Source organism: Mus caroli, unplaced genomic scaffold (genome assembly GCF_978045245.1).
Source record: "Mus caroli unplaced genomic scaffold, Mus_caroli_1 scaffold_7, whole genome shotgun sequence".
Lineage (NCBI taxonomy): Eukaryota > Metazoa > Chordata > Mammalia > Rodentia > Muridae > Mus > Mus caroli.
This window is the reverse complement of record NW_028227262.1, coordinates 27,863,359-27,882,972: the sequence shown is the minus strand read 5'-3', so window position 1 is coordinate 27,882,972 and position 19,614 is coordinate 27,863,359. Positions and strand designations below refer to the sequence as shown.

At 41.4% G+C, this 19,614-nt stretch overlaps 1 protein-coding gene across 4 annotated transcripts in view; it reads left to right on the top strand.

Annotated features, from left to right (window-relative positions):
- The window catches only part of Cecr2 (CECR2 histone acetyl-lysine reader), a 103,538-nt gene that overhangs the window by 70,410 nt on the left and 13,514 nt on the right, over positions 1 to 19,614 (top strand). For 2 of the 4 annotated variants that reach the window (XM_085840008.1, XM_085840007.1), the window contains exons 8-14: positions 5,136 to 5,219; positions 12,418 to 12,571; positions 14,439 to 14,568; positions 16,341 to 16,378; positions 16,465 to 16,556; positions 17,353 to 17,479; positions 18,600 to 18,988. In XM_085840008.1, the coding sequence (XP_085696134.1) occupies positions 5,136 to 5,219; positions 12,418 to 12,571; positions 14,439 to 14,568; positions 16,341 to 16,378; positions 16,465 to 16,556; positions 17,353 to 17,479; positions 18,600 to 18,988 (1,014 nt within the window). The remainder of the gene's footprint in view (positions 1 to 5,135; positions 5,220 to 12,417; positions 12,572 to 14,438; positions 14,569 to 16,340; positions 16,379 to 16,464; positions 16,557 to 17,352; positions 17,480 to 18,599; positions 18,989 to 19,614) is intronic. The other 2 variants (XM_085840009.1, XM_085840010.1) reach the window with 2 other exon arrangements.

Sequence of the window (19,614 nt, the reverse complement as noted above, 5' to 3'; positions counted from 1 at the left end):
AATTTGTTTTTGCAAAACTAGAGATTGGTTCTAGGGCCTTAAGTGTGCCAGGCAAGTGCTCTCCTCACTGAGCCGAATCTAAAGCCTCTACCAAAGAATGTAAACTGCAAACATGTAGAATGTTTGTGTGGAAAACTATTGTGTGAATGTGATTAAAATGTATGTTAAGTAAGATTTGCTGCAGGTGCTGGATGACTGAATTCGTCATCAGAACCTTCTGCCATCCTTTCTAGAGAACACATTCCCACCCACCAAATTGTTTACAACCTATCCTGGTGTCTGATGTGTTCCAAATTTTAAAAATCACTGAAGATAGATAAACCCATTTATCAGGAATTTTATCAGTAGTTTTAGATTTCTACTTAGTGTATGAAGGGTGGGGGGAATATCTTAAAACTGTTAGTATTTACATGTATTTTCAAATTCTCATATATGAAGAACTATCTATTCTTAGAAGGAAAGCCTAAATTTACACCCGAAGGAGTTGAAAATCATTACCGTCTGAGCCAGTTCCCACCATAAACATAATTTTCTCCAAAGCAAAATTGAATCTGTGTAAATACTATGACAAACCTAGTGTACTGGGTTCTATCTGTAATTCCAGCATTGGGAATCCAAGGCAGAAAGACTGTTGAGAGCTGGAAGCCAACCTGAACCTGGGCTACATAATGAAACCTTGTGAAGGAGAAAAGAGTAGGCAGCTACTGTTTTTAGATCTGAATCAGTGTATTAGACGCCTCTCAAAGACATGAGTTATAGAGATATTATTCTACATAGTAGTCTTGCTGTACTTGGCATTAGCACTAGGACTATACGCAGCACACTGTAATATTGTAAGTATTACAATAAAGTAAAGTAAAGTAAAATAGTAAATATTCCTTTAAAAATTTTTTGGGCTGGCTAGGCATGGTAGAACGCGTCTCTTGAGATTATAATTATTACAGCATCCCTCCCTTCCCTTTTCTCTTTCCAAAGTCTACCATATACCACTTCTGCTCATCTTCAAACTCATGGTCTCTTTATTTTTTTATTAACATTTCTAAATAAATGAAGTGCTCCCGTTAGTATGGTCTTCCCTGGTGAGGACTGCCTCTCCCACTGCTGGCTTTCCTCAGTTGCATGTAGTTTTTGTCTGCTCTGGGCTTGGTATCCAAACAGGGAGGGGAATGAGAATAAATGAATCTGAGAAGAAGGTACCCCAGTGTTGCCTCGCCATATCGAAGGCCCTGTTAGTAAACAGCAGCAAAAAAGCTCATAGTGCAAGACCTACATTACCAGATCTTCTACATACTCCAGCCTGTACAAACACATGGACACACCCCAAGGTCTTGTATACTCTTCGGCACAATTGTAATGGCTAAGAGAGGGTGGCATGTCAGGTGAGCCCCCAGCCTCATTATGTGATAGAATATTAATAGGCTGCTCACATCTAAGGCTGCTGTTTACAGCTTTTTTATTTTTTTGAGTTTTTTTCTTTTTATGGGTATGGATGTTTTTGCCTTATGTAAGTCTGTGTGCCCTGTGTTCAAAGCCCATGACAGTTGCAGTCACTGCAACTGGAGTTACTGGTGGTTAAAGCCATCACACAATGTTAGGAATTGGACCTGGGTCACCTTGTAGAGTGATTAGCCAGTGCTCTTAGGTGATGAGCAACCTCTAGCCTCTGTTTTGGGCAGGTTTGTTTTGATACAGTCTTGCTATGTATCCCTGACTGGCCCTTTACCGGGATTAAAGTTGTGTACCACTAAGCCTGCATGTGCATATACACAAGCACATACACACATGCAAGCACAATAAGTAATAAGATGTTTTTTTAAAAATTTTAAACCGTTGGGCCAAGACTGCAACCAGATTCCAGATCCTGGATTCTACTGTGGAAAGCAAAAAATAACTCTTAAAAGTCATTCTCTGCATATTCACAACTTTACACACAGTAATAATTTAAAAATAAAAAATCAGCCCGGCATGGTGGCAGCGCCTTTAAACCCAGCACTTGGGAGGCAGAGGCAGGCCGATTTCTGAGTTCGAGGCCAGCATGGTCTACAAAGTGAGTTCCAGGACAACCAGGCCTATACAGAGAAACCATGTCTTGAAAAAACCAAAATAAATAAATAAATAAAAATAAAAAATAATTTTAAGTGAAGCTGGGGAGCACAGCTAATTCTAACCCTTGGGTGACAGAGGCAGGAGGATTGGTCAAAAGTTGCGTAGAAAACCTGGTCTACAGAGCAAGATCATGCCAGCCAGAGCGCTATCATTGAGACCCTGTCTTAAACCTGCTCCAGCCCTCCCACATGAAAACTGATAGTCTTGAAAGTTTGCCTATGAAATTGGGGTAGAGGAAACAATTAAATGGGGCTTAACAGTGTTTTTTACTTTCATGTGAATCTAAGAGATTACTTTTACTGAAAACAAATCAAAACTTGAAGAGCAGATGAAAGTTTAAGAGGTGGTTTGAGAATAGGTCATAGAAAACTTCCCCATTTATTTGCTTGAGCTGTCTCTTTATTTACCATATGCTATCCTAGTTTAAAAGTTAACAGTGACTAGTATCTGTCAGATTTGAAAACTGAAAGATTTATGGGTACAAAAGAACATGATACAAATAGTAATTAGATTTACACCTAACCACTGTGTAAAGAAAGACAGGACAGCCTGAATGGTGATCATGAGGTAATTGTGAAAGAACTGGCTCGATGTTCAGGTGTTGGTTAGATCCTGTACTCTGGTGACCCTGTGTGCCATCTCTAAATTGCAATTTCAGTTTTCTGATTAGCAAGGTAAACTACTGTTTTTACACAGAAGCTTTTATAAGGATTAAACAAAAGACCCCATTCATTCCTTCCATTGTTCATGATAGTTTAAAGATAAGTCTGTTTATTTAAGAATGGGTTTCACTATATACCTGACTGCCCTGAAACTCAGAACTTTCTACTTCTGCCTCCCAAGTGCCACCATGCACAGCAACATCTGTATTTCTTAACAAAATAAAACCAGGTAGAGGAAAGCTTGATAGATCTTAGGATATAGGATAGTAAACTTAAATGTTTGGTCTCTGGCTCAGAGCATTTATTACTCTTAGAGAGGTTCTAAGTTCACTTCCCTATACCCACATCAGGCAGTTCACAACCAGTTACAGTTACAATCCCAGGGGATGTGATACCCTCTGACCTCCATAGACACCTGAAGAAGAAGTAAGTAGTGTGCATAAATTCATGCAAGCACACACACATAAATTTAAAAAAACCTGTTTTTTAAACATGTAGAGGTATAAGGCCTGCTTTGAATATGTATAAGGTAAGGTTTTTTTTTTTAATATAGAATTAAAATTAAGGCAGTATGTGGTAGAGGCAGACACTAGAGGATTGCTGGAAGTTCCAGGCCACCCTGAACTTCATAGCAAAAAAAGAAAGAATCTACTATTGAGAGTACAAGCTAAAGGTGAAGAAGGAATGAAAAGAATAAAAGTTTGAACATAGATCAACTGTGGTGTCTATTTATGTAGTGTCTCACGTACTCATTTCTAGTAATGTATTCTTCCTATCATGTCAGGGTTGTGAGGTGTTACAATGATAAGTAAATTATACAGTTACGATATAAACCCATACTATATCATACAAATACTCTGAGAATATTCATTATTCTAGCTCCATAGATACACTCTTTAGTACACTGATGATATGTAACATTTTCCTGAAACATCTAATGTAGACTAAATTATTCTTACTCCTCAACTTTTGCTGAATAAACATTATGGTATAGTAGAATTTTACACAAACATAATCAGATTGTCAATAAAAGCAAATGGTGAGATCACCTCATGATAGTAAAAGATTACTTTGGAGAACATTCAAAATTCAAACTTACTTATTTTTAATTATATTCTAAAGATTAGTGTATTTACATGCTAACCTACTGAGACATAGGATTTTAGAGCTGTAAATTATTTTTGCCCAGCAAAACCCAGCAACAATCAATATTTATAATCTCTAGTATAATCCAGGGATTTATCCTGACATTGACTAATATGAACCAATTTCTCTTAAGGTCTGTTTGTCACCACTTTTTTTTTTTTTTTTTTTTTTTTTTGCTGTTTTATGTTTTGTTTTATTTTTATTTAGTTCAGTATAACATTTGACACATGTTCACTTAAACAAAAAAAGAGGTAGACTACTGAAAGTGGTGAATGGTGGCTTATCAGCATCAGGAACTTAATAATTGCATGTATCTATGGTGTCTCCACAAACGCTGATAGAAGATGGGCATGGTGGATACAGATTTTATCCCTGCATTCCTAGCATTTGAAGTGCAGAGGTAGTCAGATTTCTGCTCATGGGGCTGATCACCCTTGTATCAAGAATAGCATCTTTCATGTAACAAAGTTGGATTGAAACTAGTATTTGGCTTCTTGTGATATTTCCATAGTAAATTGGCAAGACTTCTTTTATAAGCAGTTATATGTTGAGTTTATATCGTGTGTGTGTGTGTGTGTGTGTGTGTGTCTGTCTCTCTGTCTATCACAGTGCATCATGTGGTTTTCAAGGATCAAACTCAGCTAGTAAGACTTGATAGCAGTTGTTTATAGCCTCTGAGCCAGGTGCTCCCGATGCCTCCCTCAGGTGAATGTGGTAATATGCAATGTTTGTTTTGTCATTTGAAGAGAGGCTTTTCTTGGCTGGGGGTGGGGTGGGGGTGGGGTGGGGGTGGGGGGATTGTTGAGGTGGGTGTGTTTGGTTTCTTGATCTTGTGTGGGTACGAATTGAGACATTGCCCCCCAATGTTCCAAGGCTGGGTTGAGACTCGGAATCCTCTTCCCTTAGCCTCCCACATCTAGTCAAATAAAGTTTTCCCAAAGTTGGGACTCTTTTGTTTGTGGTGAAGATTTTTATAGAAAATGCTTGGTTGTCATAGCTTTTGAGTTGTTACTTGTTAAACAAATGCACTAGGTCGGTACCTTACCCACCTGAATAGTTGTTTTCCATTATCATCCTAAAAGATAGACAGCTTTGCCCCTCTCCTTGATAAATTAGTTACCGGTGTGCCTCAGTGGCCATTCTGCTGGTTGTAGTTGCAGCAGGGGTAGCTGAGAACACCCTAATCTCTCTTTTCCTTTCTTTTCCTCACTTCTAACTTAGGGAAAACGTCCACAGCGCACAAAGCCAGAGTTGCAACATAGGTTTATGTCTGACCACCTGTCCATCAAATCCATCAAGCTAGAGGTGAGTGTGTTTGAGAGTAAAGAGGTGTATTTGAAAGGATAGTTCCATCTCATCTCACATGCTTTATTCCTATTTATTTCTTCCCCTGATTAAAAAAAAATCTAAATCTCAAATATTTATTGATTATTATATGTATACTCTTGGGAAAAGAAGTTAGAAAATGGTAGATTGGGGTGCATTCCTTTTTATCTTAACAGTGTTCTTGGGTGACAGACACACATTTAATCTAAAGTAGAGGTGAGTAATAAGTTCTATAGTAGTTACAAGAAGTTTGTGAATGCAAAGAGGGGGAAATTGAAGCCAGGCAAAGAAAGGGGTTTAGACAGACAGATGTTTGGCCTTAGCATGTGGGGTAGCTGGAATTCTGATGGTGGATGGTGGGCAGTGGTGTAGGAATTACAGTCTGAGGTCTTCTTTACAACGGGAGCTATGTAAACAAAAGCTCTGAAACAGAAAGTGGAATAGTATGGTCAAAGAACAGTGTACATAATGTGGATGGCATGATGAGCTATGTTGTGCTATATGGTGGGAAAATGTTGACCTAGCTCTCCTACTGAAATAGGAAAGAAAAACGAGGAGGTTATGTGCAGCTGGCTCAGGTAAAATCAGCTGATTTAGAGGGCAGCTTTTGCCCAGGAGTCTAGTTAATCACTACTGAGCAGCACAGAGCAGGAGGGAGTTTGTGTTCTGTCACAGGAGAGACTCTATCAGGTGGGAATCTGGGATGCAGTATTAGGTGGCACAAACATCGGGGCAACAACTAGATAAATACTTGTAAAGGTTCTTTCAAAGAGCACCTAAAAGCCAGGTCTGTTTGAGGTTTTGACTGTGCACACATTATGTACTCGTGGTTTGAACTAGTGTCCTGCTTTGGGAAATGACAAATTTATATTTTTATTCACTGAGCTTGCTGGTGACCGTGCATGTATGACAAGGGGAAGTGAAGAGTGAAGTGAAAGGTTACCTGTCTCGGCTCAGGCAAGTGGCCAGGGGCCTGCTGCATCTGTCCCTAGACTTTTAGCCTGCTTTGTCTTCAAAAAGCCTGGCTAGCTATCATATTCTCTTTCTTTTCAGATGTTTATCTCTTTCTGACACTATCAGCCATTGCATTTGTAGTCTGGTGAGTGGTCACACAAAGCTTTACATTACGTCACAGTTGTTTTGCTTTGTCACCATGCCATGTGCTCCCTTGTGAATTTGGGGCATTCTCTTTTGCCTTGAGCTTGTATTTTTGTGGCATTGAATGAAAATGCCAACATGAAACCTTGTGCTCTTTGGAAGTTTTTATTTAGGAAAAATATAGTAAAATATTCCCACTGCTGCAGAAAGGAAGTTGGGAGGATCATAAACTCAAGGTCAACCTGGAGTGAAATTTTCTCACCCCTCTCTCCTCACTTAAGTACTGGAGAGGCATTCTTGAGTTTTTACAATTTGGCTTTGGTATTTTAAAAACAACATATTGCTTATGTAGGCTAGGCTTGTTCAGACTCACAACTTTGCCTTAGTCACCTCAGTGTTAGGAGGTGCAGATCAGCAGCACCTGTGCCTCCAGTAAAACCTACATGGATAAAGGTTAAAACCTTAGGTATTTTCTAGTTCACAATTCTGCCACGACTGGCTTGCCTCCTCCTCCCTGAGTCTTTTTAATTGTGACTTCTGGGGAAAATATCAGTGCAGAGACATCTGGGGATTAGGGCTGCCGAGGTGTTTGTTAGTTTAGTAGACCCTACTGGATGCCTAGAGAACAGTTCATGATGATGGTCTCAGTGTGCTCCTGGTGGCAAGAGTGAATCTACACCCATGTGTTGGGATACAGAGCTTGGGCACTGCTTCAACTAGAGCTTCCTAATAATCCCTTGAAGGATTTCACAGTGGCTCCTTTTAGCATCTTATTAAAATGCCTTCATGAATCTAATAGGTCTCTTTCTTACCTATAAGGCATTTACACACTGACCACTATAGTTTTTGTAGCAGAAACTTTTGTTTTTATGAGATAGGATCTCATTATGAAGCTCTAGTTGTTCTGGAACTAAATATAACCCATGGTGGATTTGAACTTTCAATGATTTTTTTTGCCTCAGCCTCCTACAAGGCTTCCACCCCTACAAGGGAAATATTACAACTAAGACAGTTAGAAAGGCTGGAGAGACAGCATAGCCAAGCACTTACTGCTCTTGCTGTAACCAGAGTTTGGTTCCCAGGACCCACAACTAGAGGACTCAGAACCACCTCTCTCCAGCTGTAGGGAATTGGATGCCCACTTCTGGTCTCCACAGGCATCCACTTGCATATATGCTTGCTTACACAGAGTCACATAAGTCAAAATAAAATCTTTTTAGCTGGGCATGTTAACACACATCTTTTAATCCCAGCTCTTGGGAAGCAGATCTCTATGAGGCTGAAACTAACCTAGGGTAAATAAGAGTTCTAGTCCAGCCATAGTGAGACCCTGGCTTAACTAAATTTTTTTGTACGAAAGACAATATGAGATTCACACATATAAACAGTTGTATTTTGCTTTGTTTGTTGTACCAGTTCTTTTTTCCTCCCTTTATCTTTATTCATTCATTTATAGTAAATGGAGTAGGTGCTTGCTGGGACACCCTTTAAATGGGAGGAATAACCCACCTTATGAGACATTTGTCCTCCTTGGTCTTTCATCTCAGTCCATTGGTTTAACTTGCTGTTAAACATTACAAATTAAGTTAAGACACTACTTCTGTCTTCAAGAAGAGAGTCCTGGGAGTTAGATTGCTCAACTGTTAAGAGCACTGACTGGTCTTCCAGAGAACCTGGGTTTTAAATGACCTTACTTTGGTTCCCAGCACCCATGTGTCAGCTCCAGTTCTGGGGTATCTGATGGCATTCACAAGCATGAGATGCATATACATACATGCATGCAGGCAAACTCTCATGGAAAAGAAAAATGAATAAATAAATCACAAAGGAAATGAGTCCTGACAGGGAGGAAAAAATAAATAAATCCTTTGGTCATGTTTAGTTAGCATATGCTTCACCTTTAAATGGAATGACTGACAATAAGCACAGAATTTTTCAGTCAGGAATTTTGATATACAGTGTGGATTTTCTCTCCTGGTGTGTTGTTCAGGTGTCATGTCTGTGACATAGTTGTAGAGATTCATGTGAAGAAGCAGGCCTAGGATACGTCTATCATGGCAGTGCTAAGTGTGGAAGTGATTACAGATGAAATGATCTGAGAACAGAGGGAATGAAAAATGGAGGTAGAATTCCGCCATGCAGCGGCTATGCCTGTAACCCTAGCATCAAGGGTGGAAGCAGGATGCTTACTGAAAGTGTAAGGCTTTGTGGTCTACATAGTGAGTCCCAGGACAGCCAGAACTGACTATATGGGGAGCCTCAAAAAAACTAGAGGGATCAGAACCACAGGCAAAGGCAGGTGTGGGTTCTTAACCTCAATTGGAAAAAGATTTGGAGAGCTTTCAAGTTTGGGTTTAAAGATGATTTCAATCAATATTACTCAGTTGTTTAGCATATACATTAATGTATCCTCCTCCTTTGTTGACACAAAGTCCTACTCTAGTTTGGCTGTCCTGGAACTCAGTATGTAGACCAGGCTGACCTCATATTTACATAGATCTTCCTGCCTTTTTTTCCCAAGTGCTGGGATTAAAGGTATGCACCACAATACCTGGCACTATTTTTAAGACAATTCACTGTACCAGGCATAATGAGTGTGCTTGTAATCCTATCATTTAGGAAGTGGAAAAGGCGGAATTCGGAGTTTCTGTCTTTGCTAGATCCAATCTTTTGTGGCTTAATATATCTGTTTTAAAAATAAAAGGCTCTTTTTTTGTTTTGTTTTTTTTGTTTTGCTTTGTTTTTTTTCTTTTCGAGACAGGGTTTCTCTGTATAGCCCTGACTGTCCTGGAACTCACTTTGTAGATCAGGCTGGCCTCGAACTCAGAAATCCGCCTGCCTCTGCCTCCCGAGTGCTAAAAGGCTCTTAATTGAGGAAAATACGTAATAATAAAAAAAAAAGTGAAAAAAAGGCTCTTTTTGAACATTTATTTACTGAGTTCTAGTGGAGGGGAGTGTGTGTGCCACAGTATCATTGGGAGGAGGACAACTTGAGGGGGTCCTTTTTCTCCTACCGTGTGGGCTCCCTGGGTTGAACTCAGATGGTCAGGCTTAGTGGCGAGCGCCCTGACTCAAGTGGCGAGCGCCCTGACTCACTGACAGTATCTTATGTATATCAGGCTGGTCTCAGACTACATATTTGAGGATGACCTTAAGGACTTTCCTCTACTTCCTGAGTGCTGTAATTACAGGCCTGCACCACCGGGCTTAGTTTATGTAGTACTGGGAATTGCAGCTGTTCATTTTCTTGGAATGAAATCAGGCTCTAATTTCCATTCTTTCCATGCTAGTCAGTAATGTCTTACACATAGCATTGCCTTGAAGACATGGTAATGGTCAATCATGTTATCAGTGGTGTGATGTTGAAATAAGAACCCAGGAAGTTACTGGTAGAATACAGGAAAGGCTGTTGGCAGTTTGCTTTCTATTGTTGGGATAAACACCATGACCAAAAGAATTGGAAAAGCCAGGGCATTCATTCTATCTTACCTTCTGTAGTCCATCATGCAGGAAGTCTAGGCGGGACCTGAAGTAGAGGCCATGGAAGAGTGCTCCTTATTGACTTGTTCCTTGAGGCTCACTCAGCTTGTTTTCTTATACAATGCAGGACCACCATCCTAGGGGTGGTACTGCCCACAGCAAGGTGGTCCCTCTTACACTAATTAGTAATCAATAAAATGCCCCATAGACTTGCCTACAGGCAGTGTAATAGAGGTGATCCCACTTCCCAATGACTAGCTTATGTCAAGTTAACAAAAACTAACAAGCACACCCATGGACAGTGACAGTAGGAGGCAGTGACCCAAAATTCAATATTGAAGGACTTGCCCTTGCCAGTTAACATTAGACAAATTGTTGTTTTGAAATTCTAAAGCACTTTGTTTCTTCTGCTGAGGCTCTTTATCAGTACAGTGTGAATCAGATCTCCAACTTGTGAACTCTTTTTCTTGGGAACAGAAAGTACACGTTATCTTGGTTTGACCTTGGCTTTATGAGGTCAGATCTTGTGTGGCCCAGTTGGCCTTGAAATAAAGTTAAGAGAATTTAAGTTATAGAATGACATTGTAGTAGCAAGATGTTCTGTTGAGTAAAAGCACTTGCCACGGAGCCTAGTAACGGGATTTCAGTCCCTTGGAGCCGTGTGGTAGAAGGAGAGAAACGACTTCTCAAGTTCCACATCCACACTATGGTACAGTTGTGCCGTCACACACACGATAAACAAATAGATAACTGATTGACAGCATGCCAAGTGTGGCGACAGGCCTCTTCACCTAACACTTGGGAAGTGGTAGCAGAAGGACCAGGACGAGTTCTGGGCAAGCCTGACTGTAAGACTTGAGCTCAAACAAAATTAATAAGACAGCCTTTGAAAAGTCCACTCACTTCACAGACAAAATTATGTCCAAATTCCGAATCATGTCCAAATTCCGAATTACAAGGGAGTTAAAGAGATGGCACAGTAGTTAGAGTGCTTCCTGCTCTGCTGTGAGGTCCCAGTGGAGTTCCTAGCACCTATGTGGGGAATGCCAGCTTTGGAACATGCAAAGCTCTCTTCTGAGGGCACTCTTTTACACATGCACTCACTCACATAGACATAGCACACATAAGAAAAAATAAATATAAAACTTTAACTGGTTTCAAAAGCCACAAAAAAAGGAAATGAATAATAATTTAAAAATTGAATCAAAAACAATTCCCAGTTTTAAATGTTAACTTCTCTAACCAGCCATCTGCATTCATCTTTGCCCTCTGGACAAAGCCCACTTGTACAGTTTCCACAGTCTAAAACTTGAGAGAATTGACTGTAGAAAAATAAGCATCACGTTCCCTGTTAGGTTATACTTGAACTATACTTGAAATTTGAGGTCAGCCTGGGCCAGAGGCATCAACTGAGGTAGAGGCTGGGGAGATTGTTCAGTCAGTAAACGGGAGGGCTTCTCTTTAATCCTTGACACAAAATTGCTGAGCATGGTGGTGTGCACCATTGGGTAAGTAGGAATAGGAGGATTTCTGGGGCTCCCTGGACAGCCAGACTAGCTAACTGGTGAGCTCCAAAACATGAGAAACCCTAGCCCAAAGCAAGTAGATGGCATCTGTGGCATACACATATTTACATATATACCTCAAGACATAGTGGCTCATGCCTTTCCTCCCAGCACTCAGAGGGCAGGGGCAGGGGCAAGTGGATCGCTGAGTTCAAGTCCAGTCTGATGTGAAGAGCAAGTTCCTAGACAACAGTAACAGTAAACAGTAGAACCCTCTTGGGGGGTGTTGGGGTTTGGGGCAGGACAAGAAGACTGAGATGGGTCATTAGATTGAGGGCCTGGACTCCATCGAAAGAATGTTTCAGACTACCTTATAAGATAAGAGACTCTTCCCTGATAACCCCCCACCCCCCCCAAAAAAAAAAGGTGGCACACACCTTAATTCCAGCTGACAAGGTCTCTGTGAAATTGAGGCTAGACTTCATAGAGATCCTGTCTCAAAAAATAAATAAATAAATAAAATAAAATAAAAAAAGCTTAAACCCCCAAACATGAACCACAGCTCCATGGGAGGGAGGGAGGGAGGGAGAGATTGAGGGATTGAGAGATTGAGAGATAGAGATTGATTGTGTGCCTCTGTGTGTGTTTAAGCTGCCATCCATATCCATATGGATATTGCAAGGGCAGCATGTTCTCTTAACCAGTGAACCATCTCTCTCCAGCCCATTTTGGTTTGAGACATGATCTCATTGTGTAGCCTTGGCTGCCCTTAACTCTTGTCTTCCAAGTGCTAGGATTAAAGGTATATACCACTATGTCCATCTCGTCTTGGTTTTTTGAGAAGAGTCTTTTGGTAGCTCAAATTCATAATCCTCAGTGCTAAGGTTCTGGTATGTGCCTCCCATTATGTTTTCATATGTGTGTATTTTTGTACTTAGATGCACACATTTCACAGGTAATAAAATCAGCCTGTATATGAAGTATAAATCCTCTGTCTACTAGTATATGTTGGCATCTGTAAACTAGCTCTTAACTCAGTGAAGAAGCCTTGTAATTGCTGTCTGTTAACTTCCATGCACTTTTGGCCCTTACAGGAAACTCCCATGCTCACCAAGATAGAAAAACAGAAGCGCAGGGAGGAGGAGGAGGAACGACAGCTCCTTCTTGCAGTGCAGAAGAAGGAGCAAGAGCAGATGTTAAAGGAGGAGAGAAAGCGGGAAATGGAGGAAAAGGTCAAGGCAGTGGAAGGTATGTCATCATGGTTCAAGGGTGAGAACATGAGGCCATCATCCTTCATCTCTGCTGTTCTGCATTTCTGTTTAAATGTCTTGTAAATTGTATTCTGTCATGTTTCCTCATCTGAATTCATACAGTCTTGCTCTCTAAATTCTGCCCAAAGCCAATTGTATTTGTCATTTCAATACCCTGCTTTATATTTGGATTTCTGCTGTGTCATATACATTTTATATAGAATTAAAGAAAAAGACATTAAGATGTTGGCAGCTACTTTCATAGGTGCAATGGTATATGCTTAGGAAATGTTTGGTGTTGGTTGGTTGGTGTTGGTTGGTTGGTTGGTGTTGGTTGGTTGGTTGGTGTTGGTTGGTTGGTTGGTGTTGGTTGGTTGGTTGGTGTTGGTTGGTTGGTTGGTGTTGGTTGGTTGGTGTTGGTTGGTGTTGGTTGGTTGGTTGGTTGGTGTTGGTTGGTTGGTGTTGGTTGGTTGGTTGGTTGGTTGGTGTTGGTTGGTTGGTTGGTTGGTTGGTTGGTTGGTTGGTTGGTGTTGGTTGGTTTTGGTCTTTTGGACAGGGTTTTATGTATCTCAGGCTGACATTGAACTCATTTTGAACAGCTTCATGTCTCTACCTCTCAAGTGCTAAAATTATAGATGGGGGCATCACTGCCAGGTTGTGTGGTGCTCCCTGCCCAGGACTTCCTCCGTGCTATGTAAACACTTTATCCCCTGAATTACATCCTTAGCCTGGATCTTCCTGACGTACGGCATGTCAGGATGTTGCCATTGAGATTACCAGTGCCAGGCAATTTTCGTAGAGTCAAACTGCAGTCTTGCTATAGTGAGATTTTTCTTTTGTCTGTTGTTTTTTGTTTTTTAGAGTACATAAAGTTTAAGGCCAGTTTGGTCTCCCTGTAGCCATAGCTGACATGGGTGCCACAGTGAAGACCAAACTGGCCTTAAACTCACAGAGATCTACCTCCTTCTGTCTTTCAAGTGCTTATCTATAGGTTTACATAGCAAAGAATAACACCATGAATTGCTTTCTTGGCTAATGGTAGCTTTGCCAGCTGAACATCTTGATGTCTTCTCTCTGTGTGCCCTCTCAAACCCTTTTCCCTTTCTCTTTCTCCTCTTCCTAAGACTTTATTGGGGGGGGCAGGGTAAGTAAGATTAATAATACTTAAATTACAAGACACACACCCATGTGTGTGTGTGTCTGACGTCTCATTATGCGGCCCAGGTTGACTTTAATTTGCAGCAGTCTTCCTGCCTCAGCCTCTCAAGCACTCCGAGTATACGTGTGACCACACACCCAGTTGAAGCAGTTTTTTGAAGTGACTTTTTTTTTTTTAATGTCCGGTGATGCTTTGCCTATATGCATGACTGTGTAAGGATATCAGCTCCCCATTTAACTGGAGTTACAGACAGTGGTGAGCCACCAGGTGGGTACTGGGAATCAAACCCAGGTCGTCTAGAAGAGCAGACAGTGCTCTTAACCACTGAGCCATCCTTCCAGCCCCCAAAGTGACGTTGTTTTTATACACCCATTCTATATCAGGCAGGTTTATGATAATGAACAAGGCTATTCCTTTTTTGAAGGATCATACAGGAGAATCAAGAGTTCAAGTCTTGGGTACATAATAAGGTTGAGGCTAACCTGGGGTACATGAAGTCCTGTCTCCCTCCCACCACCCCCCAAAAAGCAAAAGAGTTTCATGCCTAAAGTGACATTTAACTGGGATCATCACAAATTCTGTCTGATGTGGTACTTGAGTAAACTGAATGAAGTTGCTTGGCGCATAACTGACGGTGTGCTCACAGATGTCCCAGGAGCAGCAGGCACAGATGCTGACTTGGATTATATTCGTGTATTCATTATAGATCGAGCTAAGAGGAGAAAGCTCAGGGAAGAACGAGCATGGCTATTGGCTCAAGGCAAGGAGCTACCCCCAGAACTTTCCCATTTGGACCTGAATTCTCCTATGAGGGAAGGGAAGAAGACCAAGGACCTGTGAGTATTTAGTAATAGCAGCTAGCCACCTTAAGCACTTCTCTCTGTAAGCACTTGCTGCAGAGCCCGATGATCTGGCTTGTATCCCTGGAACCTACATGTTGTAGGGAGAGGACTGACTGTTGCAAATTGTCCTCTGACACATGGACCATGATGGCTCAGGAGTACACACACGCACGCACGCACGCACGCACGCATGCGCACAATTAAAAAGCATATTTTGGCCAGGCAGTGGTGGCGTACGCCTTTATCCCAGCACTTGGGAGGCAGAGACCGGCGGATTTCTGAGTTCAAGGCCAGCTTGGTCTATAGAGTAAGTTCCAGGACAGCCAGGGCTATACAGAGAAACCCTGTCTCGAAAAACCAAAAAGAAGCATATTTTATAAAAAGCATCTCTCAAACCAGGCAGTGGACATGCGGATATCTGTGTGTTTGAGGTCAGCTCTGGTCTATAGAGCTAGTTCTAGGACAACCAGCACTATGCAGAGAAACACTGTCTTGAAAAATCAAAACTTCAAGTCACTGGAGTTTGATTCCCAGCACTCACGTGGCAACTCACAAGTGCCTTTAGCTCTAGGGGAATCTGACACATATACATAGTCAAAAATAAAATTCTTAGTTTTAAAAAGTTACATGTCTCGGACTGGAGAGATGGCTCAGTGGTTAAGAGCACTGACTTGACTGCTCTTCCAGAGGTCCTGAGTTCAGTTTCTAGCAACCACATGGTGGCTCACAACCTTCTGTAATGGGATCTGACGCCCTCTTCTGGTGTGTCTCAAGGCAGCAACCGTGTACTCATTAATGCACCTTTTTAAAAACATTACATCTCTCATTTAGTCCTTGTAACAGAAAGGCCTGTTTGGAAGGCAGTGGCTTCTACATTTTAATGGTAAGAATGCATAGCAAGTGTTGGTGGTAGGCTTAAAACCAGATCTGACCCAAATGCATTGTCTACTTACATACTCTTTAAGTGAATCACTACCCTCCTTTCCAGTCTTAGAATCTACTGGCAGAGGAAAAGATGGGCTCTTTTTACCCCAACATTTCAATGCCACCAGAATTTACTATTAATGGGAACTTGTTCCTTCAGCATATATAGAATATTTTATATTTGCTTGTTTGGCAGTGCTAGGTATTGAATCCTCAATACTTTTAAGTATTCGTGTTGGCAGTGCTCTAGCACTAAGCTACAGCTTAGACCTACATTTTAAGACGAGAGCTTGCCATTTTGCTTCCTCAGCTTCCTCAGTGCTGGCATTACAAAAGCACCATCATGTTCAGGAAGTATCTTACTTTTAAAAATAGTGGCATTGGCTGTTGTACATAATACCAGCTAGTTATGAAGGTATGCCAGAATAGAACCATGGAAGACAAAGGTCAAAAAGGAAAGTGCTCGCCCTTAATCTCACCACTGGATAAACAAAGGCAACAAACTCTGAGTTCCAGGACAACTATATAACAATACCCTATTTTCATAAAAATAAATAAATATGGTTAATATTCGTATAATATGTTAATAGTTACAAAGTCATAATAAAGTTCTAGATCATTTAAGCCAGTCTTTCATTGGAGATGGAATTCGTTGTAGGGAATAGGGTAGTCCTTTTTGCAATGTTCACCATCTACCATCCTTATGTTTCCAGTGAGTTGGGATCAGTCTTTGGACTTGCTTAAGGAAAGTAAAAAGCACTGTTCAATCTGTATTTGATCCAAGAAAGCTAAGGAAAAATGGCAGTCACAATTAAACTAATGTCGTGTTTTGTGGTTCACAGCTTTGAATTGGATGACGATTTCACAGCCATGTATAAAGGTTAGTTGCCATTCTCAGCTTTGGTGTTCTTGATGAACATCTTTCCATAGGAATGTGTCAGTTATATTCTCCTTTTTGGTTTCCAGTTCTAGATGTGGTGAAGGCTCACAAGGATTCCTGGCCCTTCTTGGAACCTGTGGATGAATCTTATGCCCCCAACTATTACCAGATTATTAAGGTATCTTTTAAATTGTACTTAAGCATCTGTATCTTGCTTGGATTCTATATTAGTCATTTTTTCCATCATATGACCAAATACTGATGGTAACGGGCAGCTCTGTGGTGGTACAGTGCTTGTTTATGTCTTGGTGGCCAACCAGAACTTTGGGCTGGAAATGGCTTGCAGTATAACTTGTAAAACCCGCCCATGGCCACCCCCCCACCCCCCCCCCACCCCCCCAGTAATCCACTCCTCCAACTAGCCCCAACCTCTTAATGTTCTACAGCCTCATAAAGCCACACTACTACCTGGGAGGACAAGTTATTCAAACTTGGGGTTCTAGAACTGTTTTTTTCTCTTGCTTTTCTGTACTCCTTAATATCAAGTAGGGAGGGAGACAGACAGACAGACGCACATACATGTGTATGTGTTGTTAGGGTTTGTTTTGTGACAGGACCCCATGTTTTCTTGGCTGATCTTGTACTCACTACATAGACCAGACTGTCCTCAAACTCAGAAAGATTTGCCTGCTTCTGTCTCCTAAGTAGTGGGATTAAAAGTGTTTGCCAATACTCCTAGCTATACCAGTCTCTTGAAAATCTAAAATGTCACGATTGCTCTTCATCATAAAAAGTGATTGGAGGCGGCATGCAGTTAATTGGTTTTATCTTGTTTTGAGACAAGGCTTCATTTACTCTGTTACCAAGACTAGCCTGGAAGCACAGGCTAGCTTCAAACTTGTGTCAGTCCTCCTGAGTTCCAGTGCTGGGATTAAATCACTGTGCCACTTACAGTATTTTATGTTCTATTTTAGATCCCCATGGATATTTCAAGCATGGAGAAGAAATTAAACGGAGGTTTATATTGTACCAAGGAGGAATTTGTAAATGACATGAAGACCATGTTCAGAAATTGCCGAAAATACAATGGTGACAGTAGTGGTAGGTGGATAAGGCCTTTTTGCTGACCATGTGTCTTCTGCACTGTTACAGTTGGATGAGATGATCCCTGCACGTGCATGTGTCTGTGTTTCAGACTTTACTCTCTTCTCTTTTGAGATGGAGTTGCTATAGTCCAAGCTTACCTTGGATTTTAAAAACAAGTGCACATGAGTGTTTTACTGTGCCTTATACCCACTGAGATCAGAACAGGCTGTTAGTTCCTCTAGATCTTGAGCTATGAATGATTGTCAGCCACCACATGGGTGCTGGGAACTAAGCCCAGGTCCTTTGTAAGACCAACAGTTAATCTCAGATGTGCCACCATTGCTGGTTTCCTATTTTGCCTTAGGACAACAGACAGAATGTATACCAACAGTCATGGGATTTGTGGTTCTAGTTTCTTTTTTTTTTTTTTTTTGGTTTTTCGAGACAGGGTTTCTCTGTGTAGCCCTGGCTGTCCTGGAACTCACTTTGTAGGCCAGGCTGGCCTCGAACTCAGAAATCCGCCTGCCTCTGCCTCCTGAGTGCTGGGATTAAAGGCGTGCGCCACCACGCCCGGCTGGTTCTAGTTTCTTACACAGTGTCCCAGGAGTTCTCATTCAGCCTTGTGGACAGAGAAGTCTGGCCTGTGTTGTACTGGGCCTTTTTACCACAGACAAGGTTGAATCCACCTTGAATTCCTGCCATTGTGTTCTACATAGGAGATGGAATCTAATGCTTCCTGGATGCTCAGCAAGCACTGCTGCTGAGCCACACCCTGGGCTTCCTCTCAACTACCATGCAGCAAAGCTTTCTAATGATCCTGAGACGTTTGATTCATGTATCAACACAAAAATGCTACAGCCTATAAAACAAGGCAAATTCAATGATAGTACATACTAGTTTGAGTAACTTAGCCTAAAGAATTAAAATTTCACTAATTTGAGATAACATACTATAGTTTATGTCACAGCCATAAAGCCTTGAGCAGAATACTTATAGAAACCAGATCTTCATATTGTATCTGTAGCTTTGCAGTGTAATATTTTCCAGAAGTAGCTTTCCTTATTATTTTCAATAATTGTCTTTGTGTCTAGTAAAATATGTATCCTGATGGTCAATCTTCTTGTCTTCCCTCTAGAGTATACCAAGATGTCTGACAATTTAGAGCGGTGTTTCCATCGGGCCATGACAAAACATTTTCCTGGTGAAGATGGAGACACAGATGAAGAATTTTGGATTAAAGAGGATGAAAAACGGGAAAAAAGAAGGAGTCGGTCTGGTAGAAGTAGTGGAAGCCATGTTTGGACGCGCTCCAGAGACACAGAAGGGTCCAGCAGGAAACAGCCACCAGTGGAGAATGGGGGAAAATCATTGCCCCCTGCACGCCGAGCTGCCTCCTCAGGGGACGATCAGAGCAGCGCTTCTATACAACTCCCTCCAGAGGTGGGCACATCAAATGGCCAAGGCTTTTCTCGCCCCCTGCACGGTGGTAGGGTGCCTAGCCACGCACCCCCTTTAAGCCAGATGGTAAGGAAAAAAACTCACCTATATATTATGTTTAAACATTAAAATTTCATTATAAAGAGCTGAGGATGTAGCACATATGAAAATGTGTGTGTTTGATCCCCAGCACAGCATTAAAGTGGGTGTGGTGGTTGTACACCTGTGATGTTTGCACTTAAGAGATGGAGACAGGCCAGATGGTGATACAGGCCTTTAATCCCAGCACTCGGGAAGCAGAGGCAGGACTGTTAACACAGAGAAGCCCTGTCTTGAAAAACGTGTGTGTGTGTGTGTGTGTGTGTGTGAGAGAGAGAGAGAGAGACAGACAGACAGACAGACAGACAGGCAGGCAGGCAGGCAGGCAGATGAGCCAGAAGTAGTTCAGCTACACAACAAATTTGAGGCCCATCTGGCTTCATGAGACCCTCTGCAAACATGTATAAATAAATAATTATGGTCTGTACTTGTATCCAGAATGCCTAAAATTTCTCTAATTGTGGTGCGGAAGGTGATTGTTTTTGTTTTTCAAAACAAAATGATAAGAGAACTGGTTTTTTTTTTCCTTGGAGAGAGAAGCTGCTTTGAGATTGGAGGCAGTTCCTGGCCATAGGGCACATTAATAGCAATCCTTAGAGAATGCCTTGTTTTCC